The sequence below is a fragment of the Oncorhynchus mykiss genome, chromosome 15, assembly GCF_057628025.1.
Source record: "Oncorhynchus mykiss isolate SJ-2025 chromosome 15, ASM5762802v1, whole genome shotgun sequence".
Lineage (NCBI taxonomy): Eukaryota > Metazoa > Chordata > Actinopteri > Salmoniformes > Salmonidae > Oncorhynchus > Oncorhynchus mykiss.
The window spans coordinates 32,197,043-32,220,528 of record NC_143036.1 but is presented as its reverse complement, the minus strand read 5'-3'; the positions used below and the strand labels follow the sequence as shown (position 1 = coordinate 32,220,528).

Genomic DNA, 23,486 nt, shown 5'->3' with positions numbered 1-23,486 from the left:
GTGCCTTGCGAAAGTATTCGGCCCCCTTGAACTTTGCAACCTTTTGCCACATTTCAGGCTTCAAACATAAAGATATAAAACTGTATTTTTTTGTGAAGAAACAACAACAAGTGGGACACAATCATGAAGTGGAACGACATTTATTGGATATTTCAAACTTTTTTAACAAATCAAAAACTGAAAAATTGGGCGTGCAAAATTATTCAGCCCCTTTACTTTCAGTGCTGCAAACTCTCTCCAGAAGTTCAGTGAGGATCTCTGAATGATCCAATGTTGACCTAAATGACTAATGATGATAAATACAATCCATCTGTGTGTAATCAAGTTTCCGTATAAATGCAACTGCACTGTGATAGTCTCAGAGGTCCGTTAAAAGCGCAGAGAGCATCATGAAGAACAAGGAACACACCAGGCAGGTCCGAGATACTGTTGTGAAGAAGTTTAAAGCCGGATTTGGATACAAAAAGATTTCCCAAGCTTTAAACATCCCAAGGAGCACTGTGCAAGCGATAATATTGAAATGGAAGGAGTATCAGACCACTGCAAATCTACCAAGACCTGGCCGTCCCTCTAAACTTTCAGCTCATACAAGGAGAAGACTGATCAGAGATGCAGCCAAGAGGCCCATGATCACTCTGGATGAACTGCAGAGATCTACAGCTGAGGTGGGAGACTGTCCATAGGACAACAATCAGTCGTATATTGCACAAATCTGGCCTTTATGGAAGAGTGGCAAGAAGAAAGCCATTTCTTAAAGATATCCATAAAAAGTGTTGTTTAAAGTTTGCCACAAGCCACCTGGGAGACACACCAAATATGTGGAAGAAGGTGCTCTGGTCAGATGTAACCAAAATTGAACTTTTTGGCAACAATGCAAGACGTTATGTTTGGCGTAAAAGCAACACAGCTCATCACCCTGAACACACCATCCCCACTGTCAAACATGGTGGTGGCAGCATCATGGTTTGGGCCAGCTTTTCTTCAGCAGGGACAGGGAAGATGGTTAAAATTGATGGGAAGATGGATGGAGCCAAATACACGACCATTCTGGAAGAAAACCTGATGGAGTCTGCAAAAGACCTGAGACTGGGACGGAGATTTGTCTTCCAACAAGACAATGATCCAAAACATAAAGCAAAATCTACAATGGAATGGTTCAAAAATAAACATATCCAGGTGTTAGAATGGCCAAGTCAAAGTCCAGACCTGAATCCAATCGAGAATCTGTGGAAAGAACTGAAAACTGCTGTTCACAAATGCTCTCCATCCAACCTCACTGAGCTCGAGCTGTTTTGCAAGGAGGAATGGGAAAAAATGTCAGTCTCTCGATGTGCAAAACTGATAGAGACATACCCCAAGCGACTTACAGCTGTAATCGCAGCAAAAGGTGGCGCTACAAAGTATTAACTTAAGGGGGCTGAATAATTTTGCACGCCCAATTTTTCAGTTTTTGATTTGTTAAAAAAGTTTGAAATATCCAATAAATGTCGTTCCACTTCATGATTGTGTCCCACTTGTTGTTGATTCTTCACAAAAAAATACAGTTTTACATCTTTATGTTTGAAGCCTGGAATGTGGCAAAAGGTCGCAAAGTTAAAGGGGGCCGAATACTTTCGCAAGGCACTGTATATATATTGATTGCAAATATTCCCTAATGAGTGAGTGTTCATGTGCAAAGGATTAGTATTTCTATCAATATAATTATCAACTGTGTAGTGTCTTTTGTCTTTCGCATCCTTCTTAGTCCCTTTGTCTATCAAGCCACCATACCGGTTTAGCCCACTAGAGCACATCCCCTATCATTTCCTTGTAACCATACCTACTGTTTGTTTGTTATGCATTTCTGTGATTATTTAGTTGGTTAGTAAATAAATGATTAAGCCAATTGATGTATGGATGATTCATAGTGAAGGCTGGGTTCGTGCAGATAACCAACAATTTACGATGTGTGGAATTAAACTAATGTGAGGTAAAGAATAATTCATTATTTAGAAGACTAATTGATCAGATATTAAAATATCTGAAAAGTTATTAGGAAAATTATTACTTTGTAATCTGAAGATTTTCCTTGGTGCCCCGACTTCCGAGTTGATTACATTTATATGATTAGTTTAATCACATAATAATAATTACAGAGAATTGATTTGATAAAATAACAGTCTTAACTTTAATGATGCCAAAGACACGACAGTTTCATTGAGTTGTGAGATAGTACTTTTGCACATATAACACACTGTGGCTGAGGAAAGGCACTACTCCCAATATAAGTGATCCTCATATCAATGTAGTTCTCATCATATTTGCGCCTCTCAGATGGTCCAACATCCCTGTCTGTTGTTCGGTGCTTTCCCGGGTAAGGGGGCAGTAGCTCTTCGGCTGCATCAGATTCACAACTGTCAGTGTCCATGCTATCTGGGCTAACAACAAATGCAGAATTATTGATGCTTGCATTTGATGTGCTCATGGAAGCAGAACAATTTGTGTCGTCAACAGGTGCAGGTGTAGTACTGCTGGTAGTAGGAGTACTATCAGTAGAGCTGGTATGTGTCTATGGACGCGGCCTTACTTATTTTAACCATTCATCAATTTTCGAGCAAACGGAATGAGCAGCAGCTACGTTTGGCTACATACGGACCATTAGTTGAATTCCCGTAAGAGAGTAACGGTTAAGGTGATTGGATGTTAATTATTTGACTGGGCTACCTCTATTTGACCTTGTGTTGCTATTTCGCTGAACACTAGATGGTTTCATTTTATTTTTGGCAATGAAACGAGGCTACTCAGGCAAGAGAAAAACCTCACCCAAATGTATAGCCCCGTTGGAAAATATAAATGGACTGTTTGAAAATGTTAAGAATAAAAAATATGTTTTTATGTTTTTTTAATTAATTTTTTATGTGAATCACATTTTTATTTTGCGTACCCCCGATGGCATTACGTGTACCCCAGTTTGGGAATACCTGCTCTAGACTATCAGTTCTCAAAACACCTAAAATTGTCATACTCAATGTGTCGGTGTCGCAAAAATGTTCGGTAACTTGTAAATCCCAATTAGCTTTAGGTGGGTAACCACTCCAAAAAGGTCTGGGAACAACTGGTCTAATTTCTTATTGTATCCTTTTCTAGCTGAAGCAACTAAGAAGATGGGCTGTGCATTTTGACTGGGCCTGGAGCGCCTGGCCATTGTGCTGTACGGGATCCCCAACATCCGCTTCTTCTGGAGCCAGGATAATCGCTTCATCAAGCAGTTCTGCCTGCCCAACATCAACAACCCAGTCACCTTCCAGGTAAAGCCCTAGATTATATTTGTCTTTTTAAAACACTATTACTCCGCCATTTTTGGCCGTTGAGGTTTCAACCATAGATCTGGATAGAAGTAGCACTTGTCACAAAGCCCATTTTAAAGTAGTCAATTGGGTGATACTTCAGAGGGGTCAAGAATTTCATCCAGGTCAGCAGGAGGGATCAGCCAATGAATTATACTCCTGAGCAAACATTCCAGCACTGCAGATGGCAGTAAATCACCAAACGTGGCTTGTTCAGACTACACATTCCATGCATCTTTGTTTATGAACTACCAATAAACTCATACAGTTCCTTCAGAAAGTATTCACAACCTTTGACTTTTTCCACATTTTGTTGTTTTACAGTCTAAATTCAAAATGGATTAATTGAGATGTTTTGTTACTGATCTACACACAATACCCCATAATGTCAAAGTGGAATTATGTTTTTAAAAAATGTAACAAATTCTTGAAAAATTAAAATGTCTTGGGTCAAAAAGTATTCAGCCCCTTTGTTAATTCTAAATAAGTTCAGGATTAAAAATGTGCTTAACAAGTCACACTGTGTGCAATAATAGTGTTTAACATGATTTTGTAATGACTACATCATCGCTGTCCCACATAAAACATGCATTCTGTTTGCGACAAGGTGCTAAAGCAGGGATCATCAACTAGATTCAGTCACTGGCTGATTATTTTTTTCTTGAGCAGACAGTCAGGGGTCCGGAACATACAGTGCCTTGCGAAAGTATTCGGCCCCCTTGAACTTTGCGACCTTTTGCCACATTTCAGGCTTCAAATATAAAGATATAAAACTGTATTTTTTTGTGAAGAAACAACAACAAGTGGGACACAATCATGAAGTGGAACGACATTTATTGGATATTTCAAACTTTTTTAACAAATCAAAAACTGAAAAATTGGGCGTGCAAAATTATTCAGCCCCCTTAAGTTAATACTTTGTAGTGCCACCTTTTGCTGCGATTACAGCTGTAAGTCGCTTGGGGTATGTCTCTATCAGTTTTGCACATCGAGAGACTGACATTTTTTCCCATTCCTCCTTGCAAAACATCTCGAGCTCAGTGAGGTTGGATGGAGAGCATTTGTGAACAGCAGTTTTCAGTTCTTTCCACAGATTCTCGATTGGATTCAGGTCTGGACGTTGACTTGGCCATTCTAACACCTGGATATGTTTATTATTGAACCATTACATTGTAGATTTTGCTTTATGTTTTGGATCATTGTCTTGTTGGAAGACAAATCTCCGTCCCAGTCTCAGGTCTTTTGCAGACTCCATCAGGTTTTCTTCCAGAATGGTCCTGTATTTGGCTCCATCCATCTTCCCATCAATTTTAACCATCTTCCCTGTCCCTGCTGAAGAAAAGCTGGCCCAAACCATGATGCTGCCACCACCATGTTTGACAGTGGGGATGGTGTGTTCAGGGTGATGAGCTGTGTTGCTTTTACGCCAAACATAACGTCTTGCATTGTTGCCAAAAAGTTCAATTTTGGTTTCATCTGACCAGAGCACCTTCTTCCACATGTTTGGTGTGTCTCCCAGGTGGCTTGTGGCAAACTTTAAACAACACTTTTTATGGATATCTTTAAGAAATGGCTTTCTTCTTGCCACTCTTCCATAAAGGCCAGATTTGTGCAATATACGACTGTTGTTGTTTTATGGACAGAGTCTCCCACCTCAGCTGTAGATCTCTGCAGTTCATCCAGAGTGATCATGGGCCTCTTGGCTGCATCTCTGATCAGTCTTCTCCTTGTATGAGCTGAAAGTTTAGAGGGACGGCCAGGTCTTGGTAGATTTGCAGTGGTCTGATACTCCTTCCATTTCAATATTATCGCTTGCACAGTGCTCCTTGGGATGTTTAAAGCTTGGGAAATCTTTTTGTATCCAAATCCGGCTTTAAACTTCTTCACAACAGTATCTCGGACCTGCCTGGTGTGTTCCTTGTTTTTCATGATGCTCTCTGCGCTTTTAACGGACCTCTGAGACTATCACAGTGCAGGTGCATTTATACGGAGACTTGATTACACACAGGTGGATTGTATTTATCATCATTAGTCATTTAGGCCAACATTGGATCATTCAGAGATCCTCACTGAACTTCTGGAGAGAGTTTGCTGCACTGAAAGTAAAGGGGCTGAATAATTTTGCACACCCAATTTTTCAGTTTTTGATTTGTTAAAAAAGTTTGAAATATCCAATAAATGTCGTTCTACTTCATGATTGTGTCCCACTTGTTGTTGATTCTTCACAAAAAAATACAGTTTTATATCTTTATGTTTGAAGCCTGAAATGTGGCAAAAGGTTGCAAAGTTCAAGGGGGCCGAATACTTTCGCAAGGCACTGTAATTGCAAATCATTTGTAGACTGCAAATTGATTGCAAGATGCCCAATCAGATATAATATTTGACTAAATAATTTCAAACGTTGCTTACACTTGTATACAACCACAAACATGATATCTAGGGTTGCACAGGGAGGGTATATTACTGGAAACTTTTGAAGTTTAACAATTCCCTTTTTATCCTGATTACAAAGTTTTATGATAATCCAATTTAACACATTACAATAACGGCTGTTTGAAGAAGAGGACCAAGGTGCAGCGTGGTACGTGTTCATGATTTTTAATGAAACTGAACACAAGAACAAAGAATGACAAAGCCGCACAAACAAAACAGTTCTGTCTGGTGCAGACACACAAAACAGAAAATAACTACCCACAAAACACAGGTGGGAAAAGGCTACCTAAGTATGGTTCTCAATCAGAGACAACGATAGACAGCTGCCTCTGATTGAGAACCACACCTGGCCAAACACACAGAAATAGAAAACATAGAATGCCCAACTCAAATCACGCCCTGACCAAATCAAAATAGAGACATATAAAGGATCTCTAAAGTCAGGGCGTGACAATTACTGAGTACCACTCTCCACATTTTCAAGCATCATATTACGGGTATGCTTGTAATCGTTAAAGACGGGAGTTTTTCAGGATTAAAAAGAAAGGGAATGGAGCTAAGCACAAGCTAATTCCTAGAGGAAAACCTGGTTCAGTCTGCTTTCCACCAGACACTGGAAGATGAGTTCACCTTTCAGCAGGAAAATAACCTGAAACACAAGGCCAAATCTCCACTGTAGTTGCTTACCAAGAAGAGTGTGAATGTTCCTGAGTGGCCGAGTTCCAGCAATGCTTGAAAATCTATGTCAAAACCTGAAAATGGTTGTCTAGCAATGATCAACAACCAATTTGACAGACATCAAAACTGGATGGTGTTCAGAGATAGATGGAAGGGGTTGAGTGGAAGGATGAGACTAAAAACAAACAAAAGGTAACTATAGTAAAATATACTGTGTCTGTAAAATGTATTTAGTATGTATACGCAGGAAGAAGAAGCCTAAGTGTTGTTGTCCATTAGTTTACTCCAATTTGGGGAGGGGTGGTAGGGTTAAGGGAAAATGTATTAAAGATATATGTATTTTCTATATTTACCCCAAAAATAAATGGGGGATTGGAAATGATGAAGACAGTTACATTGGTAGAAGCCACAATCTATCTGCAGTAATGAAGCTGATCTACCCCTTAAAAAATCTAATAAATTTGACAATTTGGGCAAATGTTGCACAATCCAGGTGTGTAAACTCTTAAAGACTTATCCACAAAGGCTCACAGCTGTAATCACTGCCAAAGGTGATTCTAACATGTATTGACTCAGAGGGTTGAATGCTTATGTAAATCATGATAAATTAGTTTTTTTTATTTTCCATAAAAAATAAAAAGGTTCACATTTTTCTTCCACTTTGACATTAGAGTATTTTGTGTAGATCGTTGACGAAAAAATGACAATTATATCCATTTTAATCCCACTTTGTAAGACATCAAAATGTGAAAACAGTCAGGGAGTGTGAATACTTTCTGAAGGCACTGCAGAGGTCAAATAAATAAGCCATACTTTTCAAGCATAGTGTTCTGGAATTTCTTTACATTCTAGTTCCTGGATCATAAACAATAACAATCAAACTATACAATTAGAACCCCAAAACTGAATATAAGAATTAATGAATGAAGGAAAGCATGGATGAAGAATGATTGGCCAAAATCTCTCTCGAATTGACACTAGGTAATACTCATGTCGAATCACAGAGGAGCACACGGTTTCATACTTCATACCTGAAGATAGTGTATGGCTCGTTAGTTTTCATTCAATGGAGGTTCTTGCTCAGGCAGGCTACATTATGCTCCACTTCAGACACTATAGGTAGATATTTAATAGTCTCTCCTCCTCTACCTTTTGACAGTCTCTGTTTAGTTACTGCTGCTTTACACCCTCCGTCTCTGCTTCTGCCTTCGTCTCCCTGACCCTGACCCCCACCCACTCATCAAACGTGTACACACACGTTTTACATTTTCCCTCCTGACCGCCTATAGCCTTCATAGCTCTTGTTTGAAAGCACATTAACTTTTCCATCCCCCTCTTCTTTTCTCTTTCCTGGAGGAGAGTTTCTCGTTTTCCTAATGCCCTCTGTGCCGTCTGGGACCATTGGTATTCCTCGTCACGCCCGTGTTTACTGTAATGTGTTTTCGTGAGCTGTTTTTTCCTCGGTTGTGTGAATAAGAATGCCCAAGCATGCCCATTATCCCACTAAACCAAGGTTCTGTTCGCCAGGAAAGGACCAATGTAGAGCTGCCGAAGCAGTTTAGCTTATCCATGTTGACCACAGCATGACTGTCATTGTTTGCCTGCTTCCTAATTCGCTTACACATTGTGCTTCCGTCAAATAATCTTGCATTTATGTATTTTCCGAACATTTGTTTTTGCCACAGGGGTGTGGCAACTGCACGTAATAGCTTCTTAAATTGTATATCCTGTTTGGTTTGCCCCAGGGAATGACACTCAGCTCAGACATTGAACCACATCCGCTTCAAGTAACATACTGCTAAGAACTACTAAGTACCACTTCAGTTCAGCATCACTCATAACTCTTACGTTACCTACTGCATTCTTTCTTTTTTCACTTTACCTCAGGCTTTTTTTCTCCACGGCCCGGGTCGAGAGGACAGGCTTGCGCATGTCACTCAACGCTATCCCACTGTTGGGATGTTTTTTTCATGAGTCCTTCTCACTGTGTAGAGACAGGTGGAGTGCAGGTGCCGGTTCAGGCAGAGGTGAAGCCGCCACTGCTGTACCGTTATGGGGGGCCTTTTAACCGGGCCCTTTGGTCAATTAAAAACTATGTTAAAAGGTGATATTTACAGCTGTTTTGATCATTTACATGAATTATACCATATAGGTCTATTGATTCTTAAAGAATAGCCTGTCAACTATAAATGCCTCGTGAGCTTAGCTCAACTGTTTTACCCCATCATAACCTCCCAGAAAGTTGTTTTAATCCATTGTGTGTAAACAATGTCTCTGTTAACAAACAGTATACAGTATTGCCTCAATATTAGGTTAAATGTTCATTTTGACTTCAGGCCATAACTCTATCTATATGCCCCACAAGTCCTCAACTGGCAGCTTCATTAAATAGTACCCGCAAAACACCAGTCTCAACGTCAACAGTGAAGAGGCGACTCCGGGATGCTGGCCTTCTAGCCAGAGTTGCAAAGAAAAAGCCATATCTCAGACTGGCCAAAAAAATAATAATATTAAGATGGGCTAAAGAACACAGACACTGGACAGAGGAGCTGTGCCAAGAAGGCCAGCATCCCGGAGTCACTTCTTCACTGTTGACGTTGAGACTGGTGTTTTGCGGATACTATTTAATGAAGCTGCCAGCATATCATTCACAAGTGATAGGCTAATATTGTCACCCATCTCACTATTTGTTTATTTAATCTTGTCTTTACATGTACTAAATAATACAGTTGAAGTCGGAAGTTTACATACACTTAGGTTGGAGTCATTAAAACTCGTTTTTCAACCACTCCACAAATTTCTTGTTAACAAACTATAGTTTAGGCAAGTCGGTTAGGACCTTGTGTATGACAAGTAATTTTTCCAACAGTTGTTTACAGACATTATTTCACTTATAATTCACTGTATCACAATTCCAGTGGGTCAGAAGTTTAGATACACTAAATTGACTGTGCCTTTAAACAGCTTGGAAAATTCCAGAAAATGATGTCATGGCATTAGAATCTTCTGATAGACGATTGACATCATTTGAGTCAATTGGAGGTGTACCTGTGGATGTATTTCGAGGCCTACCTTCAAACTCAGTGCCTCTTTGCTTGACATCATGGGAAAATCTAAAGAAATCAGCAAGACCTCAGAAAAAAAGTCTGGTTCATCCTTGGGAGCAATTTCCAAACGCCTGAAGGTACCATGTTCATCTGTACAAACAATAGTACGCAAGTATAAACACCATGGGACCACGCAGCTGTCATACCGCTCAGGAAGGAGACGCGTTCTGTCTCCTAGAGATGAACGTACTTTGGTGTGAAAAGTGAAAATCAATCCCAGAACAACAGCAAAGGACCTCGTGAATATGCTGGAGGAAACAGGTACAAAAGTATCTATGTCCACAGTAAAACGTAACTTGAAAGGCCGCTCAGCGAGGAAGAAACCATTGCTCTTTAAAAAAGCCAGACTACGGGTTGCAACTGCACATGGGGACATACAGTGCCTTGCGAAAGTATTCGGCCCCCTTTAACTTTGCGACCTTTTGCCACATTTCAGACTTCAAACATAAAGATATAAAACTGTATTTTTTTGTGAAGAATCAACAACAAGTGGGACACAATCATTAAGTGGAACGACATTTATTGGATATTTAAAACTTTTTAAACAAATCAGAAACTAAAAAATTGGGCGTGCAAAATTATTCAGCCCCCTTAAGTTAATACTTTGTAGCGCCACCTTTTGCTGCGATTACAGCTGTAAGTCGCTTGGGGTATGTCTCTATCAGTTTTGCACATCAAGAGACTGACATTTTTTCCCATTTCCCATTCCTCCAAAACAGCTCGAGCTCAGTGAGGTTGGATGGAGAGCATTTGTGAACAGCAGTTTTCAGTTCTTTCCACAGATTCTCGATTGGATTCAGGTCTGGACGTTGACTTGGCCATTCTAACACCTGGATATGTTTATTATTGAACCACTCCATTGTAGATTTTGCTTTATGTTTTGGATCATTGTCTTGTTGGAAGACAAATCTCCGTCCCAGTCTCAGGTCTTTTGCAGACTCCATCAGGTTTTCTTCCAGAATGGTCCTGTATTTGGCTCCATCCATCTTCCCATCAATTTTAACCATCTTCCCTGTCCCTGCTGAAGAAAAGCAGGCCCAAACCATGATGCTGCCACCACCATGTTTGACAGTGGGGATGGTGTGTTCAGGGTGATGAGCTGTGTTGCTTTTACGCCAAACATAACGTTTTGCATTGTTGCCAAAAAGTTCAATTTTGGTTTCATCTGACCAGAGCACCTTCTTCCACATGTTTGGTGTGTCTCCCAGGTGGCTTGTGGCAAACTTTAAATGACACCTATATCTTTAAGAAATGGCTTTCTTCTTGCCACTCTTCCATAAAGGCCAGATTTGTGCAATATACGACTGATTGTTGTCCTATGGACAGAGTCTCCCACCTCAGCTGTAGATCTCTGCAGTTCATCCAGAGTGATCATGGGCCTCTTGGCTGCATCTCTGATCAGTCTTCTCCTTGTATGAGCTGAAAGTTTAGAGGGACGGCCAGGTCTTGGTAGATTTGCAGTGGTCTGATACTCCTTCCATTTCAATATTATCGCTTGCACAGTGCTCCTTGGGATGTTTAAAGCTTGGGAATTTTTTTTGTATCCAAATCCGACTTTAAACTTCTTCACAACAGTATCTCGGACTTGCCTGGTGTGTTCCTTGTTCTTCATGATGCTCTCTGCGCTTTTAACGGACCTCTGAGACTATCACAGTGCAGGTGCATTTATACGGAGACTTGATTACACACAGGTGGATTGTATTTATCATCATTAGTCATTTAGGTCAACATTGGATCATTCAGAGATCCTCACTGAATTTCTGGAGAGAGTTTGCTGCACTGAAAGTAAAGGGGCTGAATAATTTTGCACGCCCAATTTTTCAGTTTTTGATTTGTTAAAAATGTTTGAAATATCCAATAAATGTCGTTCCACTTCATAATTGTGTCCCACTTGTTGTTGATTCTTCACAAAAAAATACAGTTTTATATCTTTATGTTTGAAGCCTGAAATGTGGCAAAAGGTCGCAAAGTTCAAGGGGGCCGAATACTTTCGCAAGGCACTGTAGATTGTACTTCTTTTTTTCTTAACCCCTTTTACGTGGTATCCAATTGTTAGTAGTTACTGTCTTGTCTCATCATTACAACTCCCGTATGGGCTCGGGAGGGACGACACCAATGTGTCGGAGGAAACACCGTACACCTAGCGACCTGGTCAGCGTGCACTGCGCCCGGCCCGAGACAAGGATATCCCTACCGGCCAAACCCTCCCTTACCCAGACGACGCTAGGCCATTGTGCGTCACCCCCATGGACCTCCTGGTCACGACTGGCTGCTACAGAATCTGGGCTTGAACCCAGAGTCTCTGGTGGCACAGCTAGCACTGCATTGCAGTGCCTTAGACCACTGCGCCACCCGGGAGGCCGAAGATTGTACTTTTTTGAGAAATGTCCTTTGGTCTGATGAAACAAATATTGAACTGTTTGGCCATAATGACCATCGTTATGTTTGGTGGAAAAAGGGGGAGGCTTGCAAACCGAAGAACACCATCCCAACCGTGAAGCATGTTGTTGTGGGGGTGCTTTGCTGCAGGAAGGACTGGTGCACTTCACAAAATAGATGGGATCATGAGGATGGAAAATGATGTAGATATATAGAAGCAACATCTCAAGACATCAGTCTGGAAGTTAAAGCTTGGTTGTAAATGGGTCTTCCAAATGGACAATGACCCCAAGCATACTTCCAAAGTTGTGGCAAAATGGTTTAAGGAGAACAAAGTCAAGGTATTGGAGTGGCCATCACAAAACACTGACCTCAATCCTATAGAAAATCTGTGGGCAGAACTGAAAAAGCATGTGCGAGCAAGGAGGCCTACAAACCTGACTCAGTTACACCAGCTCTGTGTAACTGAGTCCATCCAATTTATTGTGGGAAGCTTGTAGAAGGCCACCCGAAACGTTTGACTCAAGTTAAACAATTTAAAGGCAATTTTACCAAATACTAATTGAGTGTTTGTAAACTTCTGATCCACTGGGAATGTGATGAAAGAAATGAAAGCTGAAATGAATCATGCTCTCTACTATTATTCTGACATTTCCCATTCTTAAAATAAAGTGATGATCCTAACTGACCTAAGGCAGGGAACTTTTACTAGGATTAAATGCCAAGAATTGTGAAAAACTGAGTTTAAATGTATTTAACTAAGGGGTATGTAAACTTCCGACTTCAACTGTATGTGTGAAATTTGTTTTGATTTAGAATGGACCATTATCATGAAAGAGGGGCAGCTTCATCCATGCACTTAAATAGCAAATGGAGGACACATTTCCATGGTTCATTTTCATGCCAGCCAGGTAGGCCATACTCCTGTTTTAAAAAGAAGCAATATGCTTAACATTAGGAAAGTTGAGAAATTAATATAGTCGGCCTAGCCTATAGAAAGCTGATGGGATCCTCCTCTTTTTAATAGAGGCCATCACTGTGTTTTCTCACACAATTGCATAGCCTATAGAAATGTTGTGCAACATCAGCTCATGGGCTCTCATTAAGTGTTTGATTCTCGATTACATTTGCATTGATGTCAGAGTAATTAGAGGGACAATTACGGGTACCCGGCAGTTAGCAAGTTTAGTAGGCTACTACATCAGTAGCATCAGAGCATATGAAGAAGCCTAGTTACCGTGACTAAACAGTCACGTGGAATTTGACTGCCATCATGAGTCGTGACTGCCGGTGTGGCGGTAATACGGCCACAGTAACAGCCCTAGTTGTGAGTTCAAATCTGAGGTGGAGTCATATTGAAAAGTCAATAATACTAAATTATCATGTCAAATGTAATCATCATCGATGAAAGATTTTTACACAGTTTTAGCTGAACACCATACCACTTACCTTAAAACCCCCATACCATTTAATTAATTTACTTATAATGGTTTGGGACACCTGGGACCATCGCATAACATCCTGACTACTGGTAAAATAAATATCTTGAGAAGATCTTACAAATATCCTAACATGGTCCTCAATTACTTTCTGGTAAGTTACAGGGAACTAGACAAAGGTCCCCCAGAGAACATTCCCTTGTTAAGCAACGTCCTAAGGACTAGTAAAATCAAATTCCTAAAAAGGTCCTGACCTGGTCCTCAATGACTTCCTGGTAACTTACAGGGAACTAGACAAAGGTCCTCAAGAGCGTGATAGAACCTTGGGTCTATCACACAACGTCCTAAGGACTAGTAAAAAGTCCTGAGAACGTCCTAAAAAGGTCCTGACAAAAACTAAATTGCGACACAAATATTGGATCGCGACTGAAACAGCCTGGTTCAAGACCAGTTGAGAACCACTGACCATCATGAAATGTCCCTTTTAGGTCATTAAATGTCACATGGATAACGTCCTATCAGAACCAAACAGGAACCTTTTCGTAACGTTCCCTAATGAACATCAAAATACATTATTATAATGTTATACTGCGACCAGACCAGGATCTGTACTGAACGTCCACTTACGGTCCCGAGAACGTCAGTGGGATAACATCTCGCCGAAACCCTTAAAGGGACATAACATCGCCTATTGTCCTTAGGACGTCACCTGTTTGCTGAGAGGACTCGACGGTAGCCGTCATTGTTGAATGATTTGGCCAGAAACTAATATCGCTTTTAATTGCTTTTTAACTACCTTTTTTTTAACTAAGTATTGATCGATTTTTGGGGGGGGCAGAACCGGGGACTTTTTGAACATGCTTACTTTGAACATAATTACACTTAATTTAATTGGATTTGATTGAAGTTGGTACATGATGAGACGTTCACATTGACCTTTGTCGACACCTACCTGACCGAGGTTATCCATACGGCACTTCTTGAATATGGCAGACGCTGCACTGCACAGTGTATCATGTGGAATTTTTATTATGGCAGACGTCCACTTTTCACAAGTAATTTTAATTAGTCAAGGAAGGTTTCTGTTGTCAAAAAGCCACCACCTTTCAATATCGGTATTCTGCAGGCCTTCTATGAAACACCCACATTATGCAAGACATTTTATAACTCACAATATGGCAGGGCTAGATCATGCCCACACTATGTAAGACACTCTACTACCCACAATATGGCAGGGCCGGACTGTGGCCGTAGAGTACACTCCGTCTCCCGCTCATTTTTCAGCCCATCTCCCCCTCAGCCTCCCTCCATCACTCACTCCGGGCCCACAGTGGTAAAGGAGGAAGGAGCAGGAAGGGGTAGGAGAAGAGAGACATCCCACCCTCCATGATGCCTAATGACCTTGTTGGCATTATTTATAGCTCGTGCTCTCCAACTTGTACCGGGAACCGGGTTTGGATGGACTGACTTGTCACCTCTGCTGCTGCCCAGGGCCTGTGCACTCTCGCTGCGCTTGGTCACGGCTTCTCTTCCTGCCTCCACCTCCTCCCCCAATCCTCTCTCTAAACGCTGGAATGGTAATGAGGTGTGACCGGGGAGGTCAGCAGAGTTTCCTTTCACCCCCTCTGTGTTTTCCACTGCCCTCTGAATACACTTCAAGACCGGTGGCAGAGGCCTGGTCCACCCTCCTGGCCCCAGAGACCAACACCATTCTGGACTGGTTGACACTTGGGATTATTCCTCCTCTTTACAGCCAGGGGAGGTGTTTTTTGGACCCATATTTCTTATGGCTCGGTTGGACTGTGGTATTTGATGCAGCATAGTTGGTGGTTTCAGTATATGCATTAGCTGGAAGTTGCTTCAGATGAAAGCCTTTGCTAAAATACCATTATTGTACAGTACTACCAAAGACAAGGGGATCCATTTATGTCTTTACGTTTCTTCTAAATCCCAAATCAACCCCTAGGCACTCCTGTAGATCTGAAGTGATAAGTATAAGCAATATGCTACTTGCTTCACTTTGCCCTCAGATAGGCTTGATGGAATTTTTCCATATTGCTTACCCCTATCCATTCTCTTCAGATCTACAGAAGTGCCTTCTACCGAAGTGCCTAGTGAAGAGGGGCTAGAGTTTGATTTGGGATTTAGCGAGCTTGTCTAATTAGCCTCGTATTTCCCCAGTGTGAGGGGTCTGAGGAGAGACCAGGGATCCCCAAAGCCCTAATGTTGTGCAACTCCCATCGGGTATGAGTCAAACTCCGACTCATGGCTTCACAACACACAGGCCTGTCTGGTTTACCTCCCTGCAGTCTGTTCCAGTGTAGCCTGTGAAAAGTTCCACAGATTTGAATGTGTTTTTGTCTTCCTGTTCTATCCTCCACCGAAAATGTTGGCGTGATTTGTTTCAACCTCTACTTTCCACAACACGATTCGAAAGGGAATGTTGTCACAGCGTCTCTACTCTTTTGTCATTGACGGTTCTTTATCACCCACTCTTTTGCTCTTCTTCATCTTCCTCTTAGTTTCTCTGTGTGGAAACTCTTTACCCTAAATGGATCAGCCAAATAATTGGTCTAAAATGATCTAAACGTAGCTTTTTTTCATGGTGATTGTGTAGCAGCTCTAGAACTAGGTTTGAAGTGACTTAGATGATTTGGGTAGGAAATTCAAAGCATGAATTCCATTGGCTGTTGGTTAGAAATTGATTTAAAATCTAAAACAACGTGATTGGTGGCAGTGGCGAAGACAAACCCAAAGTGTGAATTGCAGTCTCTCCTTTTTAGTTTTTTTCTCTAAAAGTGCACTCAATTCTTTTTCTCTCTTGTTCTCTTCCCTCCTCCTCCTCCCCTTCTCAACCTCTCAGTAAGGAACCCACCTCTGACCAACGACATCTACTTCTGGCCGAGGGCTACACGGAGAATGACTTCTATGACCTGGTGAGGAGCATCGGAAGAGACCTAGTGGAGAAGATCGACAAGTTCACACATCCAAAGTAAGACGCCATGTTCTTCACAAGACAGCTGTGATACTCTAACACAGTGTTTCCCAGTACTAGCACACCTGGGTCGTATTCATTATGCACACCGTAGCACTGTTTTGCAACGAAAACAAGCGTTTCTTATTGGACAAGTTCAGGTAGTCCCACCACTGTTCAGTCAGTTTGCTTCCATTTGGTTCCTAGTGAATACGACCCTGGTTACTCTTAACACAGTGTTTCGCAGTACTAGCTAGCGCATCGGATTCAACTACTTGACTCACACCTGATTCAAGGGCTTGATGATTAGTTGACCAGTTGAGACAAATAAGTAGAATTGCAGGGGGGTACTCGAGAGGTTTGAGAAACAGAGCTCTCATCCATCACACATCCAAGGTAAGACAGCATTCCCTCAACAAGATGTACAGCAGTGGTACTCAAACAGCAGGCCAAGGGCGCCACCACTGAACAACAATGGGCATATTGTCACACTCAGATGAGGGCATTAAAGCTGTAACATTGGTTTATTACTTTCAATTGAATTGTTTCATGAATTGCTACCACCGTGATGAGGTTTTCACTATCCCAAAAACACAGACAACCCTCCCCATGCCCCTCCTCATTCCCCCCATGCCCATTCACCCTTATAAAATGTGCTTGTTGTGAGAGACAAAAAAAAACCACATATAACACGTATACAACTACTAAAAACAAATGACTCTATGCATTACATATTATGAAAATGTATCAAAATATGTTAAACTGACTAATTATAACGATGCAAGATGCAGTGAATGTTCTTTGTTTGGTTTGTACAGGCTTGTTTGAGATTAGGGGTAAATTGGATCTATTCCTCTGCTTGACAAATAGGCTCGGAGAGCAAAGGTTAAGCTATACTCAATTCATCAGAGGGGCTCGGGATTGGCTTGTCTGCTGTTTTATAGCGAATGTGTCTCATAGCATCTACACTGAATGAAAATATAAACGCAACATGCAAGAATTTCTAAGATTTTACTGAGTTACCCCTAATTCATATATGGAAATCAGTCAAATTAAAGAAATAAATTAGACCCTAATCTATGCTTTTCACATGACTGGGAATACAGATATATGCATCAGTTGGTCACAGATGTCTGAAATAAAAGGTAGGGGCCTGGACCAGAAAACCAGCCAGTATCTGGTGTGACCACCATTTGCATCATGCATTGCAACATATCACCTTTGCATAAAATTGATCAGGCTGTTTGATTGTGGCATGTGTAATGTTGTCCCACTCCTCTTCAATGGCTGTGCGAAGTTGCTGGATATTGACAGGACCTGAAACACGCTGGTGTCGATAAAGAGCATCCCAAACATGTTCAATGGGTGACATGTCTGGTGAGTATGCAGGCCATGGAAGAACAGGGAAATTTTCAGCTTCCAGGAATTTTGTACAGATCCTTGCAACATGGGACCATGCATTATCATGCTGTACCATGAGGTGATGGTGCCGGATGAATGGCACGACAATGGGCTTCAGGACCTCGTCACGGTATCTCTGTGCATTCAAATCGCCATCAATAAAATGCAATTGTGTTGGTTGTCTGTAGGCTTATGCCTGCCCATACCATAACCCCATCGCCACCAGTGGGCACTCTGTTCACAACGTTGACATCAGCAAACCGCTCGCCCACACGAAGCCATACAGGCTGTCTGCCATCTGCCCGGTACAGTTGAAACCGGGATTCATCCATGAAGCGCACACTTCTCCAGCGTGCAAGTGACCATCGAAGGTGAGCATTTGCCCACTGGAGTTCATTACGACGCCGAATTGCAGTCAGGTCAAGAACCTGGTGAGGACAACGAGCACGCAGATCAGCTTCCTTGAGATGGTTTCTGACAGTTTGTGCAGAAGGTCTTCGGTTGTGCAAACCCACAGTTTCCTCAGCTGCCAGGAGGCTTGCTTCTCGCAGGTGAAGAAGCCGGATGTGGAGGTCCTGGACTGGCATGGTTACACGAGGCCTGCAGTTGTGAGGCCAGTTGGACGTACTATCAAATTCTCTAACATTCCTACAGTCAGCATGTCATTGCACGCTCCTTCCGAACTTGAGACATCTGTGGCATTGTGTTGTGTGACGAAACTACACATTTTAGTGGCCTTTTATTTTCTACAGCACAAGGTGCACCTGTGTAATGATCATGATGTTTAATCAGTATTGATATGCCACACCTGTCAGGTGGATGGATTATCTCGGCAAAGGAGACATACTAACTAACAGGGATATAAACAAATTTGTCCACAAAATTTGAGAGAAGTAATATTTTTGAGCATATGGAACATTTCTGGGATCTTTTATTTCATCTCATGAAACATGGGACCAACATTTTACTTGTTGCATTTACATTTTTGTTCCTTATGTTTTATCTATCTTTTCCACTTTGACAGCTACTTATTATGCAAGATAATGTGGCCCAACTGAGCTAAGTGTTGTTTGCTCTGAGTGGAGCCCTTAATCTAATGACAATGAAGAACCAAGGGTCAATGTTTGTTAATGGCACATGTTCATTTGATCTGATTCGCATCGCCGACATGAGGCTCGCTCTGTTTGTTTTGCACTCACGCACACACCTACTCTTTCTCCCTCGCTGTCTATTTTGATCTCTTTCTCTTAGTCTCTATTTCTCTCTGCCATAGACACAAACTTCTCTTTCTCTCTCACTCACTCTTGCACACACACACACACACACACACACACACACACACACACAATTAACAGACAGAGCCTTTTGGACAAATCCCAGTACTGACAGAAACAAACAGGATTGGCCCAGTGACAGATCAATCACAAAGACTGATTGGCTTTGCCTTGGCTAATGAATTACCACATCAGAGGCCTGATTCCATCTCTTTCCTATCAAGGATTTAGAGTTGCACACAATGAAGGCTCCGTGTTGAAAAGTAGCAGCAGGCTTGGGCGTTCATACCTACCTTGTGCCATACCAGCACTGAACACAAGGGGCGATATTTTCAATCCTCACTGAGCCTTTGTATTCCGGAGGTCAGCAATGCTAACAAATACATGTAAAATAGAGAATACTAACTAAATGCTAACAAGCACATTTTTTTAATTGTATAAAGTCTCTGACCTAAAATATTTGCAGGACAGACATCCCAGCTCATAAAGTTATATAAGTAGCTACAAATATTCAAATATATAAAAATGTAAAAAATTCCAAGAAATAGTTTCAACGATAGTGACGGTATAGAAAAACCATCCCGTGACTATTTCCAAATACCCCGGTATACGGTATATATGATATACCTCCCAAGCCTAGGTAGCAGTATCAACTTTTTAGTAGGACGTTGCCTTATTCGCCCCCATTTTTACGTTTGAAATTTGCAATAAACCTGAAAACACAGGATCGGTGAAAGCAATATGGCAGATGTCTTCACTTCACCAATCCACTCTTCACACTCTTTGGATGTGTGACAAAGAGAGGAAGTCACTTTACCAACTTATTGAGATGCACTCTTGAGAGGGACCCTCCCTCCCTGTAGTGACAAAGCTATTTCCTTTTCCTCCACAAACCGGTCCTTGGCGTTCACCCCTGAGCCTCAGTGGTTGATGTTTTTAAATACAGGGCGTAAAGGGCGGGTGGTGGACAGAGTGTGGCAAAAGACTTATGCCCACCCCGCGTCCTACTGGTTTACCGATCAGAGAGTGTGTGGATTGTGTTTAATGGCGAAACAAGGGGCCCACAGTTCGTAAAAACCACAGTGAACATTCATCTCTGTCCCTGTGCTTAATCTTTTTTAAATAGCAACCTTTTCCCTACACTCCGTTAATGACATCCATAAATATGATACATTCCGTGGTGGCATTAGGGTCTAATGGGTCTGTGTGTGTGTGTGTGTGTGTGTGTGTGTGTGTGTGTGTGTGTGTGTGTGTGTGTGTGTGTGTGTGTGTGTTTATTGTGAACTTCAGACAGAACATGATCTCTTACTTTCACAATACGTAAATGTCTGTCTGTTTGTATGTCTGTCTGTTCTCCTGTCTATCAGGTATATGTGTGTCTTTGAGGGTGTTAGTATGTGAGAATTTGAAACAGCATTTTATGACAATGAACCTCCTCAAAGTCATCAGCATTTTGGGATCATTTGTGGTGCAGTTTCACCAATGCATCAGAGCCCCTGCAATACCCCCTTTTTTACCCACAAAGAGATGAGCCGAGATGGGCCATGCTCTCATCGATACGCAGCCCCCCCTTTGACAATAAACTTCACAATTACTGAAATTACCGCCACGTGATATCAAACTCCATTTTAGCCCCAGCTACGTGACAGATGTCCTCCCTGTTAACCTTTAGAAATGTCACTTTTATGAACAAAATGGCTGGCTAATTGTTTTTTTCCCCCAGCAGAAACGCTGACTCATGGAGTTGGGCAAGCTGCTCCTGATGAGAGAGGACGGGTGCCGGTACCCTTGTGTCTCTGTCTGTACGTCATTTATATTTAACCTGCACAAGGAGAGAGGAGTCTTCCGAGCCTTGTTTCCCCCATCTCCCTGGTGTACACAGTGTCCTGTGAAAAGAGGACACTGCGCCACAAATCAATAAAAGCACAAGCTTTCTCCTTGTCACTGTCCACTACATGGTAAACCATTTAGTGTTCTTAGTACATTTACATTTGACTAATTTAGCAGACGCTCTTATCCAGAGCAACTTACCATCAGTGAATTCAACTAAAGTAGGTAAAACAACCAGATAACAATCATTGTTTAGAGCAACAAGTACTGTGATTACTTATTATTACAATGTACTTAGAGTTAGGGTTACTTCTGTACTGTCAGTGTAATACCTGTTACACTGCCAAATCAAAGCAAATGTTATTGGTCACATACACGTGATTAGCAGATGTTATTGTGGGTGTAGCGAAATGCTTGTGCTTCTAGCTCTGACAGTGCAGTAATATCTAACAAGTAATATATAACAAATTACACAACATATACCAAATACACAAAAAGCTAAGTAGGAATGAATTAAGACTATATACATATGGACGAGCAATGTCGGAGTGGAACAGACTAAGATACAGTAGAAAACGTTTTTAAAAAGTATAGAAAACAGTATATGCAGTTGAATACATTACACTTAGGTTGGAGCCGTTAACTCGTTTTTCAACCACTCCACAAATTTCTTGTCAACAAACAATAGATTTGGCAAATTGGTTAGGACATCTACTTTGTGCATGACAAGTAATTTTTCCACCAATTGTTTAGACAGATTATTTCACTGTATCACAATTCCAGTGGGTCAGGATTTTACATACACTAAGTTGACTGCTGGAAACAGCTGGAAAATTCCAGAAAATTATGTCATGGCTTTAGAAGCTTCTGATAGGCGATTGACATAATTTGAGTCAATTGTAGGTGTACCTGTGGATGTATTTCAAGGCCTACCTTTAAACTCAGTGCCTCTTTGCTTGACATCATGGGAAAATCAAAAGAGATCAGCCAAGACCTCAGAAAAAAAATTATAGACCTCCACAAGTCTGGTTCATCCTTGGGAGCAATTTCCAAACACCTGAAGGTACCACGTTCAGTATCTTTATCCACAATAAATTGAGCCCTATATCGACATAACCTGAAAAGACGCTCAAGAAGGAAGAAGCCACTGCTCCATAACCGCTATAAAAAAAGCCAGACTACGGTTTGCAACTGCATATGGGGACAAAGATCGTACTTATTGGAGAAATGTCCTTTGGTCTGTACAAACAATAGTACGCAAGTATTGTCACGTTCGTCGTAGTGAGAAGACCAAGGATATGTGTGATATGAATACATCTTCTATATTTAATGAAGAAAGAACACTAACACAAACTTACAAAACAACAAATGAACGTGACGATATATATAAACAGTGCAGACACAGGCAATTAGACATAGACAATAACCCACAAAATACCCAAAGCAGTTGGCTGCCTAAATATGGTTCCCAATCAGAGACAACGATAAACAGCTGCCTCTAACTGAGAACCAATCTAGGCAAACATAGACATACATAAACACCAAGATGGTAAACAACCCCATACACCTACAAAAAACCCTAGACAGTACAAAAACACATACATCACCCATGTCGCACCCTGACCTAACCAAAATATATAAAGAAAACAAAGAATACTCAGTTCAGGGCGTGACAGTACCCCCCCACAAAGGTGCGGACTCCGGCCGCAAAAACCTAATCAAAAGGGGAGGGTCCGGATGGTCCTTTTTCACGGCGGCGGCTCGGGTGCGGGACGTGGACCCCGCTCTACCTCAGTCTTCGCAGCGGGCCCCGGACTGAAGATCATTGTAGAGGGCGCCACTGGACGGAAAGGAGCCTCTAGACTGAGGAGCGGCTCTGGCAGCTCCGGACAGGAGGGAGATTCCAGCATCGCCGGCGTGACAGGCGTCTGTGGCAGCTCCTGGTTTGCTGACGGCTCTGGCGGCTCCTGGCTGGCTGGCGGCTCTGGTGGCTCCTGGCTGGCTGACGGCTCTGGCGGCTCCTGGCTGGCTGACGGCTCTGGCGGCTCCTGGCTGGCTGACGGCTCTGGCGGCTCCTGGCTGGCTGACGGCTCTGGCGGCTCCTGGCTGGCTGAAGACTCTGGCGGGTCCTGGCTGGAGGGAGACTCTGGCGGATCCGGACTGAAGGGAGACTCTGGCGGATCCAGACTGAAGGGAGACTCTGGCGGATCCGGACTGAAGGGAGACTCTGGCGGATCCGGACTGAAGGGAGACTCTGGCAGCTCCGGACAGGAGGGAGATTCCAGCATCGCTGGCGTGACAGTCGTCTCTGGCAGCTCCTGGTTTGCTGACGGCTCTGGCGGCTCCTGGCTGGCTGGCGGCTCTGGCGGCTCCTGGCTGGCTGACGGCTCTGGCGGCTCCTTGCTGGCTGACGGCTCTGGCGGCTCCTGGCTGGCTGACGGCTCTGGCGGCTCCTGGCTGGCTGACGGCTCTGGCGGCTCCTGGCTGGCTGACGGCTCTGGCGGCTCCTGGATGGCTGAAGACTCTGGCGGGTCCTGGCTGACTGGAGGGAGACTCTGGCGGATCCGGACTGGAGGGAGACTCTGGCGGATCCGGACTGGAGGGAGACTCTGGCGGATCCGGACTGGAGGGAGACTCTGGCGGAT

General features: G+C 42.4%; 1 protein-coding gene across 1 annotated transcript in view; it reads left to right on the top strand.

The window, feature by feature from the left end:
* Positions 1 to 23,486, top strand: part of fars2 (phenylalanyl-tRNA synthetase 2, mitochondrial) — a 119,771-nt gene that overhangs the window by 41,944 nt on the left and 54,341 nt on the right. The window contains 4 exon segments of the mRNA XM_090199015.1: positions 3,133 to 3,287; positions 7,220 to 7,230; positions 16,230 to 16,261; positions 16,264 to 16,354. Of these exon segments, the coding sequence (XP_090055141.1) occupies positions 3,133 to 3,287; positions 7,220 to 7,230; positions 16,230 to 16,261; positions 16,264 to 16,354 (289 nt within the window).